We start from the raw sequence: 21,287 nt of genomic DNA, 5'->3' as shown, positions 1-21,287 counted from the left end.
CCCCGCACTTCGGGAGGCTGAGGTGTCAGGATTGCTTGAGCCCAGGAGTTTGAGATCACCTGAGCAGTGTAGTGAGACTGTCTCTACAAAAGTTTTTTTAAAAAAGTAGCCAGGCATGGTTGTGTGAACCTATAGTCCCAGCTGCTTGGGCTGCTGAGGTGGAAGGATTACTTGAGCCAGGAGGTCAAGCCAGGATTGTACCACTGTACTCCAATCTGAGCGACAGAGTCAGACCCTGTCTCAATCAATCAATCAATCAATAATAAAACCCTGCTTAGAAACATCTCACAGGTAGACAATTCAGAAAACCCTGTATTATTTTGTTGATAATTTGTGTGTGCTATTCTTGTACATTTTTGTGACATGTATAACACATTCTGTGTAGTAATTTTAAAGTACTAAATGACATTGTGGAATATATTTTGGTTTCCATTTTTCTATGCTGTATCATATTTTTAAGATCTGTTTATATTATTGTATGTACTTAAAGTTTCTCTCAGTCCTGGATTTTTTAGTTCTATTAGTAGTATCTGACATTTTTCAGAGACAAGACAGAGACTAAACCAACTTATTAAAACTTAACAAGGGCCAGGTGCGGTGGCTCACGCTTGTAATCCCAGCACTGTGGGAGGCCGAGGCGGGCGGATCACGAGGTCAGGAGATCGAGACCACGGTGAAACCGCGTCTCTACTAAAAATATAAAAAATTAGCCGGGCATGGGGGTGGGCGCCTGTAGTCCCAGCTACTCGGAGAGGCTGAGGCAGGAGAATGGCGTGAACCTGGGAGGCGGAGCTTGCAGTGAGCCGAGATTGCGCCACTGCACTCCAGCTGGGCGACAGAGCGAGACTCCGTCTCAAAAAAAAAAAAAAAAAAACTTAACAGGTGGGAGTGGGGTGTACTTAATGGGCACAATGGAAGTTACTTGAGTGATGGATACCATAAAAGTCCTGACATCACCACTATACAATCTATACATGTAACAAAATTGCACTTGTAACCCATAAATTTGTATTAATATAACACTTCTCCCAAAATTTAAAAAATAAAACCTACCAGCATAAAAAATCATACTTATAAATAAACTTAACCAAGGAGACAAAAACCATATACACTAAAAACTAAGAAACACTGGTGAAAGAAATTAAAGACCACATAAATAAATGGAACAAAATTCCATATTTATGGATTGGAAGAGTTAATATTAACAAAGCATCAACAAAACTAGCATCAACATCAACAAAAAGGACATCCACACCAAAATCCCATCTGTAGGTCACCATCATCAAAGACCAAAGTTAGATAAAACCACAAAGATGGGGAGGAAACAGAACAGAAAAGATGAAAATTCTAAAAATCAGAGCGCCTCTTCTCCAAAGGATCACAGCTCCTCGCCAGCAAAGGAACAAAGCTGGATGGAGAATGACTTTGATGAGTTGACAGAAGTAGGCTTCAGAAGATCGGTAATAAACTTCTCCGAGCTGAAGGAGAGTGTTCGAACCCATCTCAAAGAAGCTAAAAACCTTGAAAAAAGATTAGACGAATGGCTAACTAGAATAAACAGCATAGAGAAGATCTTAAATGACCTGATGGAGCTGAGAACCATGGCACAAGAAACACATGACGAATGCACAAGCTTCAGTAGCCGACTCGATCAACTGGAAGAAAGGGTATCAGTGATTGAAGATTAAATTAATGAAATGAAGTAAGAAGAGAAGTTTAGAGAAAAAAAGAGTAAAAAGAAATGAACAAAGTCTCCAAGAAATATGGGACTACGTGAAAAGACCAAATCTATGTTTGACTGGTGTACCTGAAATTGACAGGGAGAATGGAACCAAGTTGGAAAACACTCTTCAAGATATTATGCAGGAGAACTTCCCCAACCTAGCAAGGCAGGCCAACGTTCAAATTCAGGAAATATGCAGAATGCCACAAAGATACTCCTCCAGAAGAGGAACCCCAAGACACACAATTGTCAGATTCACCAAGGTTGAAATGAAGGAAAAAATGTTAAGGGCAGCCAAAGAGAAAGGTCGGGTTACCCATAAAGGGAAGCCCATCAGACTAACAGCAGATCTCTCAGCAGAAACACTACAAGCTAGAAGACAGAGGGTGCCAATATTCAACATTCTTAAAGAAAAGAATTTTCAACCCAGAATTTCATATCCAGCCAAACTAAGCTTCATAAGTGAAGGAGAAATAAAATCCTTTACAGACAAGCAAATGCTGAGAGATTTTGTCACCACCAGGCCTGCCTTACAAGAGCTCCTGAAGGAAGCACTAAACATGGAAAGGAACGACTGGTACCAGCCACTGCAAAAACAGGCCAAATTGTAAAGACCATCAATGCTATGAAGAAACTGCCCAACTAATGAGCAAAATAACGAGCTAACATCATAATGACAGGATCAAATTCACACATAACAATATTAACCTTAAATGTAAATGGGCTAAATGCCCCAATTAAAAGACAGAGACCGGCAAATTGGATAAAGAGTCAAGACCCATCAGTGTGCTGTATTCAGGAAACCCATCTCACATGCAGAGACACACAGAGTCTCAAAATAAAGGGATGGAGGAAGATCTACCAAGCAAATGGAAAGCAAAAAAAACCGGGGATTGCTATCCTAGTCTCTGATAAAACAGACTTTAAACCAACGAAGATCAAAAGAGACAAAGAAGGCCATTACATAATGGTAAAGGGATCAATTCAACAAGCAGAGCTAACTATCCTAAATATATATGCAGCCAATACAGGAGCACCCAGATTCATAAAGCAAGTCCTTAGAGACCCACAAAGAGACTTAGACTCCCACACAATAATAATGGGAGATATTAACACTCCACTGTCAATATTAGATCAATGAGACAGAAGGTTAACAAGGATATCCAGGACTTGAACTCAGCTCTGCACCAAGTGGACCTAATAGACATCTACAGAACTCTCCACTCAAAATCAACAGAGTATACATTCTTCTCAGCACCACATCGCACTTATTCCAAAATTGACCACTTAGTTGGAAGTAAAGCACTCCTCAGCAAACGTAAAAGAACAGAAATTACAACAAACTATCTCTCAGACCAAATCCAATCAAATTAGAGCTCAGGATTAAGAAACTCATTCAAAACTGCACAACTACATGGAAACTGAACAACCTGCTCCTGAGTGACTACTGGGTACATAACGAAATGAAGGCAGAAATAAAGATGTTCTTTGAAACCAACGAGAACAAAGACACAACATACCAGAATCTCTGGGACACATTCAAAGCAGTGTGTAGAGGGAAATTTATCACACTAAATGCCCACAAGAGAAAGCAGGAAAGATCCAAAATTGACACCCTAACATCACAATTAAAAGAACTAGAGAAGCAAGAGCAAACACATTCAAAAGGCAGCAGAAGGCAAGAAATAACTAAGATCAAAGCAGAACTGAAGGCGATAGAGACATAAAAAAACAAAACTTCAAAAAATCAATGAATCCAGGAGCTGGTTTTTTGAAAGATCAACAAAATTGATAGACCGCTAGCAAGACTAATAAGGAAGAAAAGAGAGAAGAATCAAACAGATGCAATAAGAATGATAAAGAGGGTATCACCACTGATCCCACGGAAATACAAATTACCATCAGAGAATACTATAAACACCTCTACACAAATAAATTAGAAAATCTAGAAGAAATGGAAAAATTCCTGGACACATACAACCTCCCAAGACTAAACCAGGAAAAAGTTGAATCCCTGAATAGACCAATAACAGGCTTTGAAATTGAGGCCATAATTAACAGTGTACCAACCAAAAAAAGCCCAGGACCAGACATATTCACAGCCGAATTCTATCAGAGGTACCAGGAGGAGCTGGCAGGCAGGAGAAAGAAATAAAAGCTATTCAATCAGGAAAACAGGAAGTCAAATTGTCTCTGTTTGCAGATGACATGACTGTATATTTAGAAAACCCCATCGTCTCAGCCCCAAATCTCCTTAAGCTGATAAGCAACTTCAGCAAAGTCTCAGGACACAAAATCAATGTGCAAAAATCACAAGCATTCCTATACACCAATAACAGACAGAAAGACAAATCATGAGTGAATTCCCATTCACAATTGCTTCAAAGAGAATAAAATACCCAGGAATCCAACTTACAAGGGATGTGAAGGACCTCTTCAAGGAGAACTACAAACCACTGCTCAATGAAATAAAAGAGGACAAACAAATGGAAGAACATTCCATGCTTATGGATAGGAAGAATCAATATCGTGAAAATGGCCATCCTGCCCAAGGTAATTTATAGATTTACTGCCATCCCCATTAAGCTACCAATGACTTTCTTCACAGAATTGGAAAAAACTACTTTAAAGTTCATATGGAACCAAAAAAGAGCCCGCATTGCCAAGACAATCCTAAGCAAAAAGATCAAAGCTGGAGGCATCTTGCTACCTGACTTCAAACTATACTATAAGGCTACAGTAACCAAACAGCATGGTACTGGTACTAAAACAGAGATATAGACCAATGGAACAGAACAGAGCCCTCAGAAATAATACCACACATCTACAACCATCTGATCTTTGACAAACCTGACAAAAACAAGAAATGGGGAAAAGATTCCCTGTTTAATAAATGGTGCTGGGAAAACTGGCTAGCCATATGTAGAAAGCTGAAACTGGATCCCTTCCTTACACCTTATACAAAAATTAATTCGAGAAGGATTAAAGACTTAAATGTGAGACCTAAAACCATAAGAACCCTAGAAGAAAACGTAGGCTATACTATTGAGGTCATAGGCATGGGCAAGGACTTCATGACTAAAACACCAAAAGCAATGGCAACAAAAGCCAAAATTGACAAATGGCATCTAATTAAACTAAAGAGCTTCTGCACAGCAAAAGAAACTACCATCAGAGTGAACAGGCAACCCACAGAATGGGAGAATATTTTTGCAATCTACCCATCTGACAAAGGGCTAATATCCAGAATCTACAAAGCACTTAAACAAATTGACAAGAAAAAATCAAAGAACCCCATCAAAAAGTGGGCGAAGGATATGAACAGATACTTCTCAAAAGACATGCAGCCAACAGACACACCAACAAATGCTCATCATCACTGGCCATCAGAGAAATGCAAATCAAAACCACAATGAGATACTATCTCACTGCAGTTAGAATGGCGATCATTAAAAAGTCAGGTAACGACAGGTGCTGGAGAGGATGTGGAGAAATAGGAACACTTTTACACTGCTGGTGGGAGTATAAACTCGTTCAACTGTTGTGGAAGACAGTGTGGTAATTCCTCAAGGATCTAGAACTAGAAATACCATTTGACCCAGCCATCCCATTACTGGGTATATACCCAAAGGATTATAAATCATGCTGCTATAAAGACACATGCACACGTATGTTTATTGCGGCACTATTCACAATAGCAAAGACTTGGAACCAACCCAAATGTCCATCAATGATAGATTGGATTAAGAAAATGTGGCACATAAACACCACAGAATACTATGCAGCCATAAAAAAGGATGAGTTCATGTCCTTTGTAGGGACATGGATGAAGCTGGAAACCATCATTCTGAGCAAACTATCTCAAGGACAGAAAACCAAGCACCACGTGTTCTCACTCACAGGTGAGAACTGAACAATAAGAACACTTGGACACATGGTGGGGAACATCACACACTGGGGCCTGTTGTGGGGTGGGGGGAGGGGGGAGGGATAGCATTAGGAGATATACCTAATGTAAATGATGAGTTAATGGGCGCAGCACATCAACATGGCACATGTATACATATGTAAGAAACCTGCACATTGTGCACATGTACCCTAGAACTTAAAGTATAATATTAAAAAGGAAAAAAAAAAGAGAAAACCCTAGCATCCAAATTTTGGGGGAGGCTTATTTATTTAATAATAAAGCTCCAGTCTCCCATTTAGCCAGCTGTACATGTGTAAAGCTCTTTCTCTATTGCAGTTCCCATCTTGATAAACCAGCTGTATCTGGGCAGCAGGCAAGAAGAACCCATTGGGTGGTTATGCTCCCACATATGGTCAATGATTTTTGATGAGATCAGGGACTTCCACTGAGATCATTCCGTGGAAGAAAGAAGAGTCTTTTTGACAAATGCAGCTGAGAAAAAACTGGATATTCTCATGCAAAAGGATGAAGTTGAACCCTAACCTAACACCATGTACAAAAGAGCTAAAACTACACATGATTAGAAGAAGACATGAGGGAAAGGCTTCATGACATTGAATTTGGCATGATGTCTTAGATATATAACACCAAAAGCACAAACTAGAAAATTATATTTCATCAAAAATAAAAACTATTGTGCAAAGAACACAATCAACAAAATAAAAAGGCTATCCTCATTTGCAAATCACATACCTGATACATGACTAATATCCAAAATACCTAAAGAATTCCTAAAAACAACAAAACCCAATTCAAAAATGGGCAGAATAGGCTTGAACAGATATTTCTCCAAAGAAGATAGACAAATAGCCAATAAGCCCATGAAAAGATGTTCAACATCACTAACTATAGGAGACATGCAAATCAAAATCACAAAGACGTATCACTTCACACCTTTCATAATGATATTTCACTTTACTTCATATTTTTTTTGCATGGCTATTACCCAAAAAACAGAAAATAACAAGTGGTGGCTAAGGTGTGGAGAAATTGTTACCTTCATGGTCTGGTAATAGAAATGTAAAATGGTGTAACTGCTATGGAAAACAGTAGGGTAGTTCTTCAAAAAACTAACGTAGAAGTACCATTGTGATCTAGCAATTCTACTTCTGTGTATATACCCAAAAGAATGGAAAGCAGGGACTCAGATTATGTGCACACTAATATTGATACCAGTATTATTCACAATAGGTAAAAGGTGAAAGCAACACAAGTGGCCATCAAGAGATGAATGGATAAGCAAAATGTGGAATATACATATAATAGAATGTTATTCAGCCCCAAAAAGGAATTAAATTCTGAGACATGCTACAATGTGGATGAACCTTAAAGACATTAAGTGAAATAAACCAGACACAAAAGTATAAATATGGTATGATTCCACTTATATGAGGTACCTAGTCTGATTCATGGAAAGGAGATTAGAGGTTATCAGGTTAAATGAATAATTGTGAATGTGTATTTTACCACACTGAAGGTTATCAGGGTAAATATAAAATGGCAAATGTATATTTTACTATGACAAAAAACACAGGAATACTCAATTTTTGTTTCTCCTCACTGCTTTTCTTCATGTTTAGAGAAAAGAAACATAACAAAAAACAGAACAGACATGAACTTTTTTCTTTTTCTTTTTTGAGACAGGGTCTCACTCTATCATCCAGGCTGGAGTGTAGTGGTGCAATCATAGACCACCACAACCTCAAACTCTAGGGCTCAAACAATCCTCCCACCTCAGCCTCTCAAGTAGCTGGGGGTACAGGCACATGCCACCACACCCAAGCATTTAAAAAATTTTTTTTGTAGAGTTGGGGGTCTCATGATGTTACTCAAGCTGGTCTCGAACTCCTGGGCTCAAGCCATCCTCCTGCCTGAGCCTCCCAAAGTGCTGGGATTATAAGTGTGAGCCACCATGCCTAGCTGCCATGTACTTTTAAATGTCACTAGATTTACAAGAGCCAATCAAATGAACATCTATATATTTTAAACTATAGGACAATCAACCAATTTTCAGAGGAACAGCAGGGATTGCTGTAAAACAGAAACTGCAAGCACTGTCAACCTACCCTCTTTTTTTTTTTTTTTTTTTTTTTGAGACGGAGTCTCGCTCTGTCGCCCAGGCTGGAGTGCAGTGGCGCAATCTCGGCTCACTGCAAGCTCCGCCTCCCGGGTTCACGCCATTCTCCTGCCTCAGCCTCTCTGAGTAGCTGGGACTACAGGCGCCCGCCACCACGCCCGGCCAATTTTTTTGTATTTTTAGTAGAGACAGGGTTTCACCGTGGTCTCGATCTCCTGACCTCGTGATCCGCCGGCCTCGGCCTCCCAAAGTGCTGGGATTACAAGCGTGAGCCACCGCGCCCGGCCCAACCTACCCTCTTAACCTTTTTGTTTTTTAAATCCTAAAACGAAGGGGAAAAGCAAGACCAGAAAACATAAAAACCCCAAAACCTGTCTTATCAGTATACACAGCAGGAAGCAAAGGTAGAGGCAAATAGTTAAATTCATTAAAGATGAAGAAAATGAAAATAAATTTTCATTAATGAAAAAAGAAAATAATTAAATTAGTGCATGAGCCCCAAATACTCTGATGACTGTCGTCAGAACTTCTCTGCAGAGCAAGGCTGCAGCTCCTCTCATAGAAAAGACTTCCAAAGAATGTCTCTAGCACTCTTGCCAGTGTGAACAGATGTAGCTGAGGAACTTATCAAAGTTATAAAAATTTCCCCAAACTGTCACTTGACCTTTAAAAATGATACTGGCATTTTCATCTTGCAACGCCAAGTTTATTTAGACGTAAAACAACACGCCTACATATGGACCATACTTAAATCTGCATTCCCATCAGCCAACAGAGCAGCACCTTGGGGCTGCTAAGACTGTCAGGATTGGTACAGCTACAGTAGCTAGGTGGCTTTGTGGCATCTTGTCTTCTGGAGCCTTTCCACAGCTCCTGTTGCCCCAGACTTCTGAGAGATGTACAAATAGAGAGTGAAGTTACTGTTTACCCATTTTACGTATTTATCACCTCGTTTAATTCTCAGAACCATGTGTATTATTATCAGGTCCTATGAGAAAGCTGGATATCAGGGCTTTTCCTCATTTGTAAAGCAGATGATGAAAATTAAACAGCAGCTCGTGCACACATCTGAATGCCAAGGGTGGGACACAGCACGCAGTAAAAAATGAAAAAAGCACTAATCAGTTCCCTTGAGGTCATGGGAGCCTTTGGCTCAGTCAGGCCTAGAGGCCCCATCTTCCAAGTCCTTATACTCTTTCAACCAAAACAGCAGCTTTTCAGACTGGGAGTGCATGATACCTGAATGCATAAAACTCTCCATGGAATATGTGAATGCAGATAGCTTCAAGTTAGGGAATAAATTCCCAGACCCTTCGCATCCCTGCATATGGCATAAGCTTTCCTAAAACTGATCCACTTGGATAGGGGCAGGTTCTCCAACCTTCTCTCTTGCTCCGCCCCCTGCCCCCACCCCACCCCACTTCACATCACCCTTCTCCCACTTCACAAAGGGCCTGACTGCTCACCCATCCTGTATTGTTATTAAATGCACTGTCCCACCTAATAAAACCTCCAGGGAACCAAACAAAGGTAATTAGAAATATTGCTATCTTTATTAAGAAAGCCAATGTCTCTAACAAATGGGCAATAAATCCTTTGGGGCAACCAGAGGTTTCTAATTATTTGCATTCGACAAAACTGGAGGGGACCTAATATCATTAATAAATCATTAAAATAGTTTTTGCTGTCAGATCACCATTTAATTTTTGGCTTAAAGCTTGAGAGTTCAAAAAACTGAGAAACACTGCTGTAAGAAAATGCTTCCCTTAATTACTTCTTTATGTAAAAAACAGTTGACCTAATAGGAATGAAATTTATACTAAATTCTATCTCCAGCAATCTGTAATATTTGTCAATACAGAATATATAATCAACAACAAAATGCTCCATCCATGTCACTAAGAAATCGCTTTCTAATAAATGTAGCTTTTATGTTTAATAGTTAATTACCCAACCCTGTAACATTTATTGTTGTTTTGATTAATTGCTTACCAATACTAATTGTAATGGTAAGTCAATCCTAAAGCTTTTCTAAGACAGAGGCTGATAGCCACAGGATTTTAAAACTTTAAAGTCTATCTATATTCTTTTTGTGATTGTAGATATGTGCGATGGGAGACGACCTTGAACCTCAAAATATTATGCTAAGATAAAATTCTGAGAAGGAATGAAGATAGAAAAAAAAAAGAGCAATATAAAATATCCAAATGTGGCCAGGTGTGGTGGCTCACACCAGTAATACCAGTACTTTGGGAAGATGAGGCAGAAGGACTGCTTGCAGCCAGGAGCTTGAGAACAGCCAGGGAAACATAGGAGGACCCTGTCTCTACCAAAAAAAAAAAAAAAAAAACCAAAAATTAAAAATTAGCCAGGCATAGTGGCATGTGCCTCTAGTCCCAGCTACTCAGGAGGCTGAGGCAGGAGAATTGCTTGACCCAGGGAGGTGGAGGCTGCAGTAAGCTGTGATCGCACCACTATACTCCAGTCTGGGCAACACAGAGAGACCCTGTCTCACTTAAAAAAATATATATGTATATATATATCTCCATCCAAATGTCATTGAAAAGTATGTTTATTAAATGAATGGTGGTGGGTATCAAACTGTTAACAATATTTATAGAATCTACTGGATATATTTAAGTTTCATTACAAATGTCAACATTTATAATACACTGGAAATCACAAGCTTTGCAACAGTTTAAAATGATTTTTAAAATGTACATGTCAATTTAAAAATATCCCAGAGGGTTAATGTTACAAAATTCTTTTTGAAACTATGTGACCAGAAAATGTTGGGGACCACTGCATCAGATCCCTGGGTCTGGCCACAATTCTTGCCAGAAACTGAAATGGAAGGTACAGGGTCTGTGGAGAAGGAACAAGGAAAGCAGCCACTGCATTCACAGGTAAGGAGAAGGCAAACACACAGGTAGGTAAAACCACACACACACACACACACACACACACACACACACACACACACACACACCCTCTCTCTCTCCATTTTCCTCATTCTGGCACTAAATAAGCTTTAGAATGTTTTTATTAATGAAAACTTAAGCAATGTTTGCAGAAAGAGAAACAAGTGTATGGGGCTTCCCAAAAAAGCATCAGTCACTTGAAGCCCAGTGAGGGGCTCAGTGTTCCCAGGCAAGGCTGGGAGAAGGATGGACACAGAGAAGGCTGGCATCTGGGATCCTTTCCACCTCCTCCAATAGGTGCTGGACAGAAGAATACTCCTAACCTTCCCACCCCAGGAAATGACCTTAAACTACTGCTTCTAATCATGTGCTTAAAAAAAAAATCTATTTCATGCCCTCTCCTTTGTAACATACTATCTCTTTGATTCATTCATTTATGCCAACAATAATCACTGTATCATGTAGTAACTATGCCCTAGGTCCACACTGGGCCCTGGGATTACATAGTAATTAAAAACCACACCTAGGGCCAGGCACGGTGGCTCACACCTGTAATCCCAGCACTTTGGGAGACTGAGGTGGGTGGATCACCTGAGGTCAGGAGTTTGAGACCAACCTGGCCATCATGTTGAAACCCCACCTTTACTAAAAATACAAAAATTAGTCAGGCATGATGGCTTGCACCTGTAATCCCAGCTACTCAGGAGGCCGAAGCAGGGGAATCGCTTGAACCTGGGAGGTGGAAGTTGCAGTGAGCCGGGTTAGCATCCTGCTCTGAGCTACATGTAAGCCAACTTCCTAGCTTTCACAGCTAGGAGTTAGCATCAGAAGTCAGAACCCACAGGAGAACACCCTTCACCTCCTCTCCATCTAAAATATCCTTTAGATGCTTTTAGTTCTCTCACATCTCACTTCCTCCCAGGACTCTTTGTAGACAAGCCCTATTTAACTCTTGTCCCTCTGATCACTCTAGTAATACCCAATGGTGTAATTAAGGTACCCAATTTATGCAGTTCCATTTGGGTACATACTAATTTGGGAAAGTCAAGTACCTTTACCTCCTCCTCCCTCCAGGCCTCTAGAAACATAGTCCAGATGTCAGGAGAAGAGCATTTAGGGGCATTTAACAAATCAAGACAGTGCAGTTATCTGGTTTACCCTCAATTAGGGCAGTCACCCATAGTGGAGAGAACAAGGCGAAAAGAACTAATATTTATTACTTGCCTAGAGCACTTAAAACAATCACTCGAGGCAGTCAACCCTTGCCAATGTAATGCAAACACTAAGTAGTGAAGCTGCATTTGAACATGGGCTGTTACGCCTATGTGAGCTCCCCACCAGCCTCCAGCCTCTCACACATGTGAAGAGGCCAAATACTCAACTGACTCACAACCACCTTGACAAACCTCCCTCTTTTAATGGCTGTTGATGGTAATGCCTTGCTATATACATAAATACTCATGACATTCTCTTCCCTTTTAGTATAAAAGCTCTTAGAATCAGAGTAGGGACCACATTTATCTTCCAGTTTCTATTTAAAGGGCTCAATACAATCTTAGACATACAACACAGACTTCAAAACTATGATTTGATTGACAATCTCTGTGCAGGACTCCTTTCAGGGATTAAACTCTGTTTATAATAAATTCCTTCAGCTTTCAAGTGTCTTATAATTCATTCATTCAAAAAATATTTAATGAGCATTCACTCCATGCGAGGCACTGCTCTGGACACTACAGATACAACAGTAAACAAAAGAAAATTCCTACCCTGGTATTCTAGTGGGAGAAACAACTGAAATACATATTCAGGTATCATATTATTTAATGTGATATCAGGTGCTCTAAAGGATCCACAAAAGTCTATATTACCACTTCTTTGGTACAACTAGATGGACAAATACTTATCTATAGTTTTCCTATCAATTTACCACCCACCTTATCCAAGGTCTATTGAAAAAGTTAAAGGCCAAAAATTTGCCTAATGGGCATTCTGAAAACCAGATGCAAAAAAATAAAAAGGAAGGCATGCTCCTGACACTGCTATATATACTTTTAAATTCGCAAGTTTACATAAAGACACGATAGTATCCAGGAAGAAGATTCCAATGGGCATGATTTAGATGCCACTTCCAAATACAGAGAACCTGAAGAGTTCTTTACAGGACAGCTTCTCTCAAAGATGAGAACGGCACTTTGACATGCAGAAGATGGAAAAGTGGCTGCCTATTTCTCCACCTCATCTTCTCATCACCCAGCCTCTTGCCATCGAGAACATCTTTCAGGTCTCTGAGTATTCAGGTTCACAAGTATGGCTTCCTCTCTCTGGAGGGCTCTTTCATCCCTGTCCCATCACCCACTAGGCCCTGTTGTTCTTTACTTCTCAGCTCAAATGTCACTTCCTCCACAATTACTCCTACAATCAACAACTCCATTAGGGACCTCTGCTTTACACTCCCACACACGTGCATTTCTCTCAACAGGCACTGAAGGTACCATGCATATTTAGTCCAGAGAATCAATCTGTAAGGGCTGAGATGCTCTCTGTTTCAGGGAGCTGAAATACTCCCTGACTTAATTAAGCACAGTGCCTTGTACACAGTAGGTGCTCAATTAATATTTCTTAAGTGGTAGAGAAGGCCTACTGACTCGTTATATTAAAACATCTTCTGAATAGGATGAAGTTTGAGCTCAGGTAGGTAGAAGGAATCTTACAGAGTAATACAGTAGTACTGCTAAGATACAATTCTCATAGATAACTGAAATCTCAGTTAATGGAGAATGGTCAGCATTTAGCACACTCAGCTTTCACTAGAGATGCAGGTACGATTTAGGAATATCTGCAGTTCAAGCTGAAGGAACAACAGTCTTAGATTCAGCATGTAACATAAATAGTGTTTAAAGTTCTTTCCACAGGTGGAGGAGACAGATTTTAAAAAGTAAACAAACTACTGCGTTTTTTGTTGTTTTACGAAAAAGACCCAATCTGACTTCTGGCAGAGAACATGGCTGTCCTCCTCAGCAAAGCCACCTCCAAGTTTTCTTGTTTTTTTTTAACCTGCAAAAAGACTCAACCAATGATTTATTTTGTTTTTAATCCAAGGAAATTCCTAATCTCAGAAGAAATCGGACAAGAAAATTAACAAACCTTCTACCAACAAGTGAGCAGTCAAATGAACCTGGTACTGCTGCCTGCAGCAGCCAACATAAGGGGTACATTGGTGAGGAGAACCAAGGCTCCTCCAAGCACATCTCTGTTCCCAGAAGGAACCATCTCAGCCACATTAGCTTCAGTGCAAATTGGCTCAGGCCCCCAGCTCCTCTCCTCTGTCTCAGTAATAAACCCCTGAGTCTGCTTCACATAATTCTGTATTTTCTCCCATTCTACCCTGAAAATTATTCTTCCATTCAGTTCTGCCTGCCCTGACATGATACACGCCTAGGAGACAGAGTTGTTGATGTATACATAGCAAATGAGGAAAAACTTAATTTTAATATCTATAGAAGTTATCAATTCTTATTCACAAGAATACATAGTTTAAAAAATAAAAGACTACAGTTTAGATACTAAACTTGGCAGTTTTTATCTAGCTTGTAAAAATAATCTAAACATCAAATGGTCTATAAATTAGAGAGAGTGAGAGATGAGATAAAATTTTCACACGACCAAATATTATCAGGGGAAAAAAGGTGGGGGCAGGAATTGGGGAAATGTTTGCTCAAAGGATACAAAATTTCAGTTAGGAAGAATACATTTAGAAGATCAACTGCATCACAAATTGGTGACTATACTCATTAACAATGTATTGTACACCTGCAAATTGCTAAGTAGATTTTAAATGTTTTACCACACACACAAAAAATGATAAAATTGTAAGGAAATGAATATATTAATTAGCTTTAGTAATTCCACAATGTATCCCTATATCAAAACATTATAGTCTACACAACAAATATATTAACGTATAATTTTTATTTTTCAATTTAATACATTAACAACAAAAAGGAAAAAAGTAACAAAAGGTCAAAAGAGAAAGCTAAGAGTTGACATAACCAAGAAGAAAGACCTGAATTCAAGAATGGCAGAAGACAGTAATAATGTCACAAGGCTCCTGCTAATCAGGTGCTTTACTTATTATAATAATGACATATTTTCATGTGACTATATGTGTTAAATGACATGAGTTTCAGGACAGTCAAAAATGCAGGCGCTAGAACCAGGGCACCTGGGTTCAAAATCCTGTCTCTGCCACATAACAGCTACATGACATTTTCAAGTTACTTCCTAGTGCTTCTGTTAAAAATGGGGATACTGATTATATAGATCAGAGGTAAACAACTGTATTACCATCAGGTTGCATTTGTTTAAGTCCTCTGTACTCACTAAGGGACTGAGTCCATAACTAAATATTAGCATTGGTATTAAAACAAACACACAGAGACAGTACTATTACCTACCTCAGGGTGTTATGAGGATTAAATAATACATGTCAAACCCTAAGGGTACTTCTTTGCCTATAGTAAACGCTCAATTTATGTCAACTATATTTTGCTTATATCCATGATAAAGGGTATTAACATGTATTTAAAATTGTATGCAAAAATTACCAGGCATGAACAACAAATTATCTTAGTTTTATTTCTGTGCTTTGGAGATCTATTCTAAACCTACCTACACATCTATCTATGTACTGGTATAACAATTTTATTTGTGTTTTGGTGGGAGAATTTGAGCTCCATGCAAAACTTAAATTTCATGCTTCACAAGCACTGTGAATCAAATATACATGTGTTAACTTACACAGGCTGAATATTCCAGAGTCCAAAACATTTAAATAGACATATCTGTAAAATACTGAATTCTGTGCAAAAAACAATGATGACAACAAAAAACCTACCACTACTTGAATACCACCTGAAATAGTTAATAAATAAGACCATTGACTTTAGTTTTTCTATTTTGCTTTTGCAGCATGCCTTAAAAGCAATTACTATTCCATTACTGTTCACACAAGAGAAAATTTACCAGCTTGTAATTTAGAGGCAAGCGGAGTAGACAGAAAAAAGGGAGCCACCCACAATGGTTTCCAAGAAGCAGCAACAGCCTAAATGTTTAAAAGACACAACATTCATTGCACCAAGCAATAATCCGAACATGTTTTCATGTCTATTCACGAGACAGAATCATCAGTGAAGAGTAGGTTGAGAGAGGAAGAATGATGGAAAAAGACAATAGGAAGAGGCAGAAGGCAGAACATCTTTAGGCCCAAATTGTTATTTCTGGTCCATTAAAATATCAACATCCAAATGAAAACTGCTGGTCTCCAAAGAAAACTCTTATCAAAAATGAACTGTAATTCAAATACTGTATACACCCAGGGAGAGTAAAGAAAACCTAACATTTATAGCTTAAGAAAATTGGCTGTAGTTTCATATATACATTTCTATAAAATTCTCACATTTTATCAGACCTATGGCATGACTCTTAATAGCTTTCAGAGGGAGAGAAATAAAATACAAGGGACACATTTCAGGTAGAATGGTCTTTTAATGTTCCACCCAAGAAAATCTTCTAGGTTCCTTCACTTTAAAAAGAATTTCCCTAAATAAAGTAAATGTACCAAGGGTAAAAGGTAAATCTCACGTTTCCTTTCTGGAAACATATATAGAAGTACTATTTAGGGGGAAAAGGGCCAAACATTGTAGACTCATATATCCTTCAGATTATGACTCTAATAAGCAGCAGGTAAAGAGGGAAAGCACACAAATACTTCTGAAGAAAAGCAAGACAGAATTAAACCTCAAAACTCCTTTATCTGCCTAGTACACAAATAGCTTAATAGCACCCAATAAAAGATTCAAGCAAGGGGCTTCTTTAGTTCATTGCTTTCCAGAAACATCTTCTAGATGCAATCTCAGTCACTGACTCCTTTGACAACCCCTTAAGTGTCTGAGAGCCAGCCTGTCTTCCAGTCTTATTTCACTAAATTCAAAATTTCTAAAGTTTCTTTTCTTGCTTGGAAAGTGCTTTTTTTTTTTTTTTTTTTTTTTTTTTTTTAACATTTCAATTCAATTGATTTCCAGAGGTGAAACCAACTTCACCTGAAAAGCATCTGTTCTAAATTTAAGAAAGCTTTGAAGGTTTTCTGGTGAGAAACAGAAATCTGATCAATAGTGTTATTGAAAACACGACTAAAAATAAAGTCACATTTATCTGTAGTTGTGGCTTTTATTAAAGCAGCTTAAATCCTTTGCAAATAAGCTTTTCCAGAGAGATAGATGGATAGGATGCACAGGGAGGCAGGATTACCTGTGATCCACGGTGCAAAACCCCATCAATGCCACAGGAAGAAGAGGAGTCGCTGTTGAGATATTTGAAACCTGAAAAACCCCTACCACCTCCTTCTCCAATGAACAGCCCCATTTCTGTGGCTAAGATTCACACTAAACTTCATTTGCAAATGGATTTGGCTGTTAACATAAGAGTATTCAATGCAAATATTTTTTCCTGGCAGTGCAGCTCAGTTGAAAGGAAAGGCTGAAAATTAGTTAGCTGTATGAGACGACAAAGCACCATTCCAGTTACCAGGGAGGAATAATTGAACACAGATTGCCTGTTGCGTCTTTAATTTAATTTGGAGACCTTTCATCCTTTGCTTTCCTTCATTTGCAGCCAATACTTATGGAGCTAATTTGTACCTGGTTCATTTTCCTCCTTTTATCTTATCCACTTTAACATCAACCATGGAAATTAGAAGCACCATGAATAAAAGATGAAACCTGACTTGGGGTATTCTTTCCTTAAGTACTGTGAATTACTTAAAACTAATTGGTGTGCACGCACAATATAAAGGGCTGAGATATATGCCTCAGCCCTATAGCATTCCTAATCAGCATCTTTGCTTTCCCCCAAGGAGCTGCAGATTTTCAATGTTTTATCTGGTCCTACCTTTTCTCCAGAGAACAATGTCTAAACTGTAATTTACACGGAATCATTAATCTGAGAATGGGTGTATGGTAGGCTGTCTCACAAATAAACCTAAGGATTTCCAAATTCTGGAAAATGCACAAGACTAAGAATTCATAAATTCCACTAGCCTAATGATGGAATTCAATAATGTTTGCCATGCACGGAAAATGTTATAATAAAGAAAACTGAATGTATCAGCATACATATATGTCAGACAGAGGCCTAATCTGTCCAAAAACAACGCTGGTGGAGGAGTGGTAGAGAAAGGTACTAGTCATAAAATTACTGTCTGGGAGTGACCTCCAGGAGATAGAAAACTTAAATTCTAAGTATGTCATGCCAATTATGCTTAAAATGACAACAAAAACAATAAACCTGTTGTATATTTTGTATATGTGGCACCTCACCATTAAAAAATGTTGCATATGCTCTTATTTTATTTTGATTATTGCATTACTTCCAATTGTACAAAAGTTTAGTGTCTTGAAAGTTTTGCGTTTTTCCTTTATAATGTCCTCTCTGACAATACTATTTTTTCTCCTTACCCTCTCCTCATTTTATATCTTCCCCCATATGGACTAATGAAAAACCTACTGGAATTTTCTCCTGATGCTTAATATCCCCCACCAACAAACCCTCCTTTCAGCTTGGGAAGCATCAAAGGAAGGCTGTGTCCTGAATCATTTCACTGCCTGCGTGTGCCAACTCTTCTAACACCTCACACCAAGAGGCTAGAAGCTCCGAATAAACTAAAGCATTTCTCCTTCACAATCTAGCCTCCTACAGTGTTCATTAACAGTAATCTGCACTATTTTACTTCAACGAGACCACATATTTTCACAGACGAGGCAACAAGTTGTAGAAGAAAAAAAAAGACCTTGCGGTTTAAAAATTACGGTGCATTGAAATGTACAGTCTTTGCTTCAGATGCAAGCCACTTTTTTTTTTTTTTTTTTGGAGCGGGGAGCACTGAAGCAGGATTAAAAGCCCAGTTAAAAACGTCAGATGGTATCTCTAATCTTGGGTTGAGTAATACTATACAATGCCAAGCTTATTTATTCATCTGGAGAAACGTGGAAAGAAAGCCCTCTACAGTGAAAGGATGGAAAAGAAAAGATGAAGAACAATTACTGTGCCTTTTATTCATGAAAGAGAGGATGAATAGAAATGAAGGTGGCAATTACCTTTAAGAAAATTTTTTTTTTAAAGCCACACAGAAAAATTAAACTGGAAGAGCACAGAATAGCTCTGCCCTGGGGTTAAGAAAGCAACCCAGAGATGAGGATGAAAGTGTGGGGAGCAGTTAGGGTATCTGATGACCAGACACACAGATTATTTTAGGAGTTCAGTGTCCAACTCACACATAGTATTTTCCCAATGTCCAGTGTACTTGGGAGAAGAGGAATTGAGGGGGAGTCTCTCTGAAGCAGGACATCAAGAAATTTCAGATGGAGGAAGGGAACAGTCTCACAGGGCGTCAAATCAATCAAGAAGATTTTCTTTGGCTGTAATTGCGTAGAGAAGAAAACTGACAAAACTCATGCCAGTCTCATTTGCAGGCTACACACACACACACCGCAAGATACCAGCCTCAAGGAAGAACACCTGTTCTAACCCTGTGCCTGCTGGGGGTGTGTGTGCCCGCGTGGCCATCCGAGGGAACTCATGGGCCATCTCAACAGCAGGGAGCCCGGCTGCACTCAGGACCTGGCTGCACCAGGACGACGCAAAAGGCCCCGCCAAATGTGTCCTGGCTAACTCGCCAAAAAGAGGCCTTAGAGAAAGGTTGTGAAAAGGGACCAGGCAGCCCAGATGATTACCTTGGGCTGCAAAAAAGACATAACCACAGGGCAGAACAGTTTATTTTCCGGAAAGGGTTTTCTTGCAAAAAAAAAAATGTAATCTTGAGGGTCAGAAAAGACTTTTGTGAGGTGTGGGAAAGAGAGGAAGGACCTCCACAGAAGTCAGTGCTTCTTCTAACAACCATTTCCGTGCCAGTGGGCCGCATAGTGAAATTTCCCTCTAGGCTATCTCCACCTTTCTCCCTATACGGTCCTAGACTGAGAATCACACCTGTAGGCACTGAAAGGCCTCGAGAAACACCTAGCCTACCCGCCCCCACCGCCCCTCCGCCGCCACCCGCTACGGTGCAGGTCCCTCCCTGATCTCTCGCAGCCAGCGCCTGCAGGTCTAGGCTCCACCCTCAGGTCGGCAGGAGCCTGGCCCCTGGAAATCATTCCCGCGCCTCACACCTGTGCCATTCTCTTGACACAATCGCCACACAGAAAAGCCCCAGAGCAGACTCCCGCCCCTTGAGCCACAGTGATCCTCTCACGCACACCCCCTCCACCCCCACGGCCAGCGAGCGGAGGCTAGGGAGTGCCAGCAAGGAGCTGCTCCACTCGGTGACCCGAACGCGCGCATGGAGAACTGAGAACTCAAAAGTGCACCCGAAGTGCAAGGGGCGTGTGACTGCAGCCCGGCCGGCCCAGGGGGCCCCCTCCCGCTCTCGCCCACCCAGCGGGGCGGGCTGGCCTTTACCTCCTGGAAGAGCTCCAGACTATAGGTGTTGTCGTCGTCAGCGAAGAAGAGCACGCCGGGCTGCGCGCGCTGGTGCTGGTGCCTCTGGCGCAGCCAGGCGAGGCCCGCGTTGCGCTGCTCAGTGGCGCGCGGCAGCCCGGGCCGCTTGTAGCGCCGCGGCGTGGGCACGTGCAGGTGAGTGCTGGGCAGCCCGGCCCGAGCCAGGAAGCGGCTCACCAGCTCGCTGCGCGCCGCCGCGTCCTCCACCAGGATCCAGTGCAGCTGCGCCACCTGGCGGAACGTGTTGGCCAGGCGGGTCAGCTCCGCTTTCTGCACCGGGCGGCTGTAGGTGGGCGTGATGGCATAGATGGTGGGCAGCTGCGGCTCCGGCTGTGGCTGCGGCCGAGATTGGTTGCGCTTTTGGGTCCCGTGAGCCGGGCCGCCCCTGCGGAGCGGGAGTCGGGCACCCCCGCGGCCCACCGCGTAGGGAGAGAAGTAGGGGCGCGGGGTGAGCGGGGGCGCGGGCCTGCGCGTGTCCACGTCGAGCATGATGATGACAATTAGGATCCAGGGCAGGAGGATAAAGAAGCGGGTGAACAGCACGGACTTCATGGTGCACGCTCCCCGGCCTCTCGGACACCCCAGAGAGGGGCAAGCCGAGGGACCCCAGTGCGCAGCTTGGACGCCGGCGGCGGCGCCAGCACTTAGGGAGTGGTGACGGGTGCGCTGTCCATGGGGCCGAGGGCGCTGCAGAGACCTGGAGCCGCGGGGCTCACTACCTAGGCTTGGAGGAGCGGCATGTTCGGGCAAGCTAGAGAGACAAGGGGTGCAGGCGGGCTGGCAGGGGCTGCCCCCGACTCTGGGTGAGCTGGCGGGAAGCGGGACTCGGTCCAGCCGCGCGCCGCCGGTCCCGGAGTTGTGCCGAGTGCGGGGAAGCCGCTGATACCCACCGCGCTCTTTCTGAAGAGTGGGAGCCGAGAAGCGGCACCCGGTGCGCCTCGCCGCTCCAGTCCCGCGGTGCTGCGGAGACGGGGGCTCCAGCCGCGGGCCCCCAGGACGCTCTCTGGGACGCCTTCGAGGGCGGGCGGCGGCGCTGGGGGCTTTCCT

General features: G+C 41.4%; 1 protein-coding gene across 1 annotated transcript in view; it reads right to left on the bottom strand.

The window, feature by feature from the left end:
- B3GAT2 (beta-1,3-glucuronyltransferase 2) overlaps positions 1–21,084 on the bottom strand; it is a 93,363-nt gene extending 72,279 nt beyond the window's left edge. Inside the window, exon 1 of the mRNA XM_055257048.2 lies at positions 20,202–21,084. Coding sequence (XP_055113023.1) covers positions 20,202–20,792 — 591 coding nt within the window. The 5' untranslated portion in view covers positions 20,793–21,084. The remainder of the gene's footprint in view (positions 1–20,201) is intronic.
- Positions 21,085–21,287: the final 203 nt, after the last annotated feature.

The sequence above is a fragment of the Symphalangus syndactylus genome, chromosome 2 (genome assembly GCF_028878055.3).
Source record: "Symphalangus syndactylus isolate Jambi chromosome 2, NHGRI_mSymSyn1-v2.1_pri, whole genome shotgun sequence".
Taxonomy (NCBI): domain Eukaryota; kingdom Metazoa; phylum Chordata; class Mammalia; order Primates; family Hylobatidae; genus Symphalangus; species Symphalangus syndactylus.
Note: the sequence above shows the minus strand (reverse complement) of the source record. Positions and strands in the feature narration are given on the sequence as shown.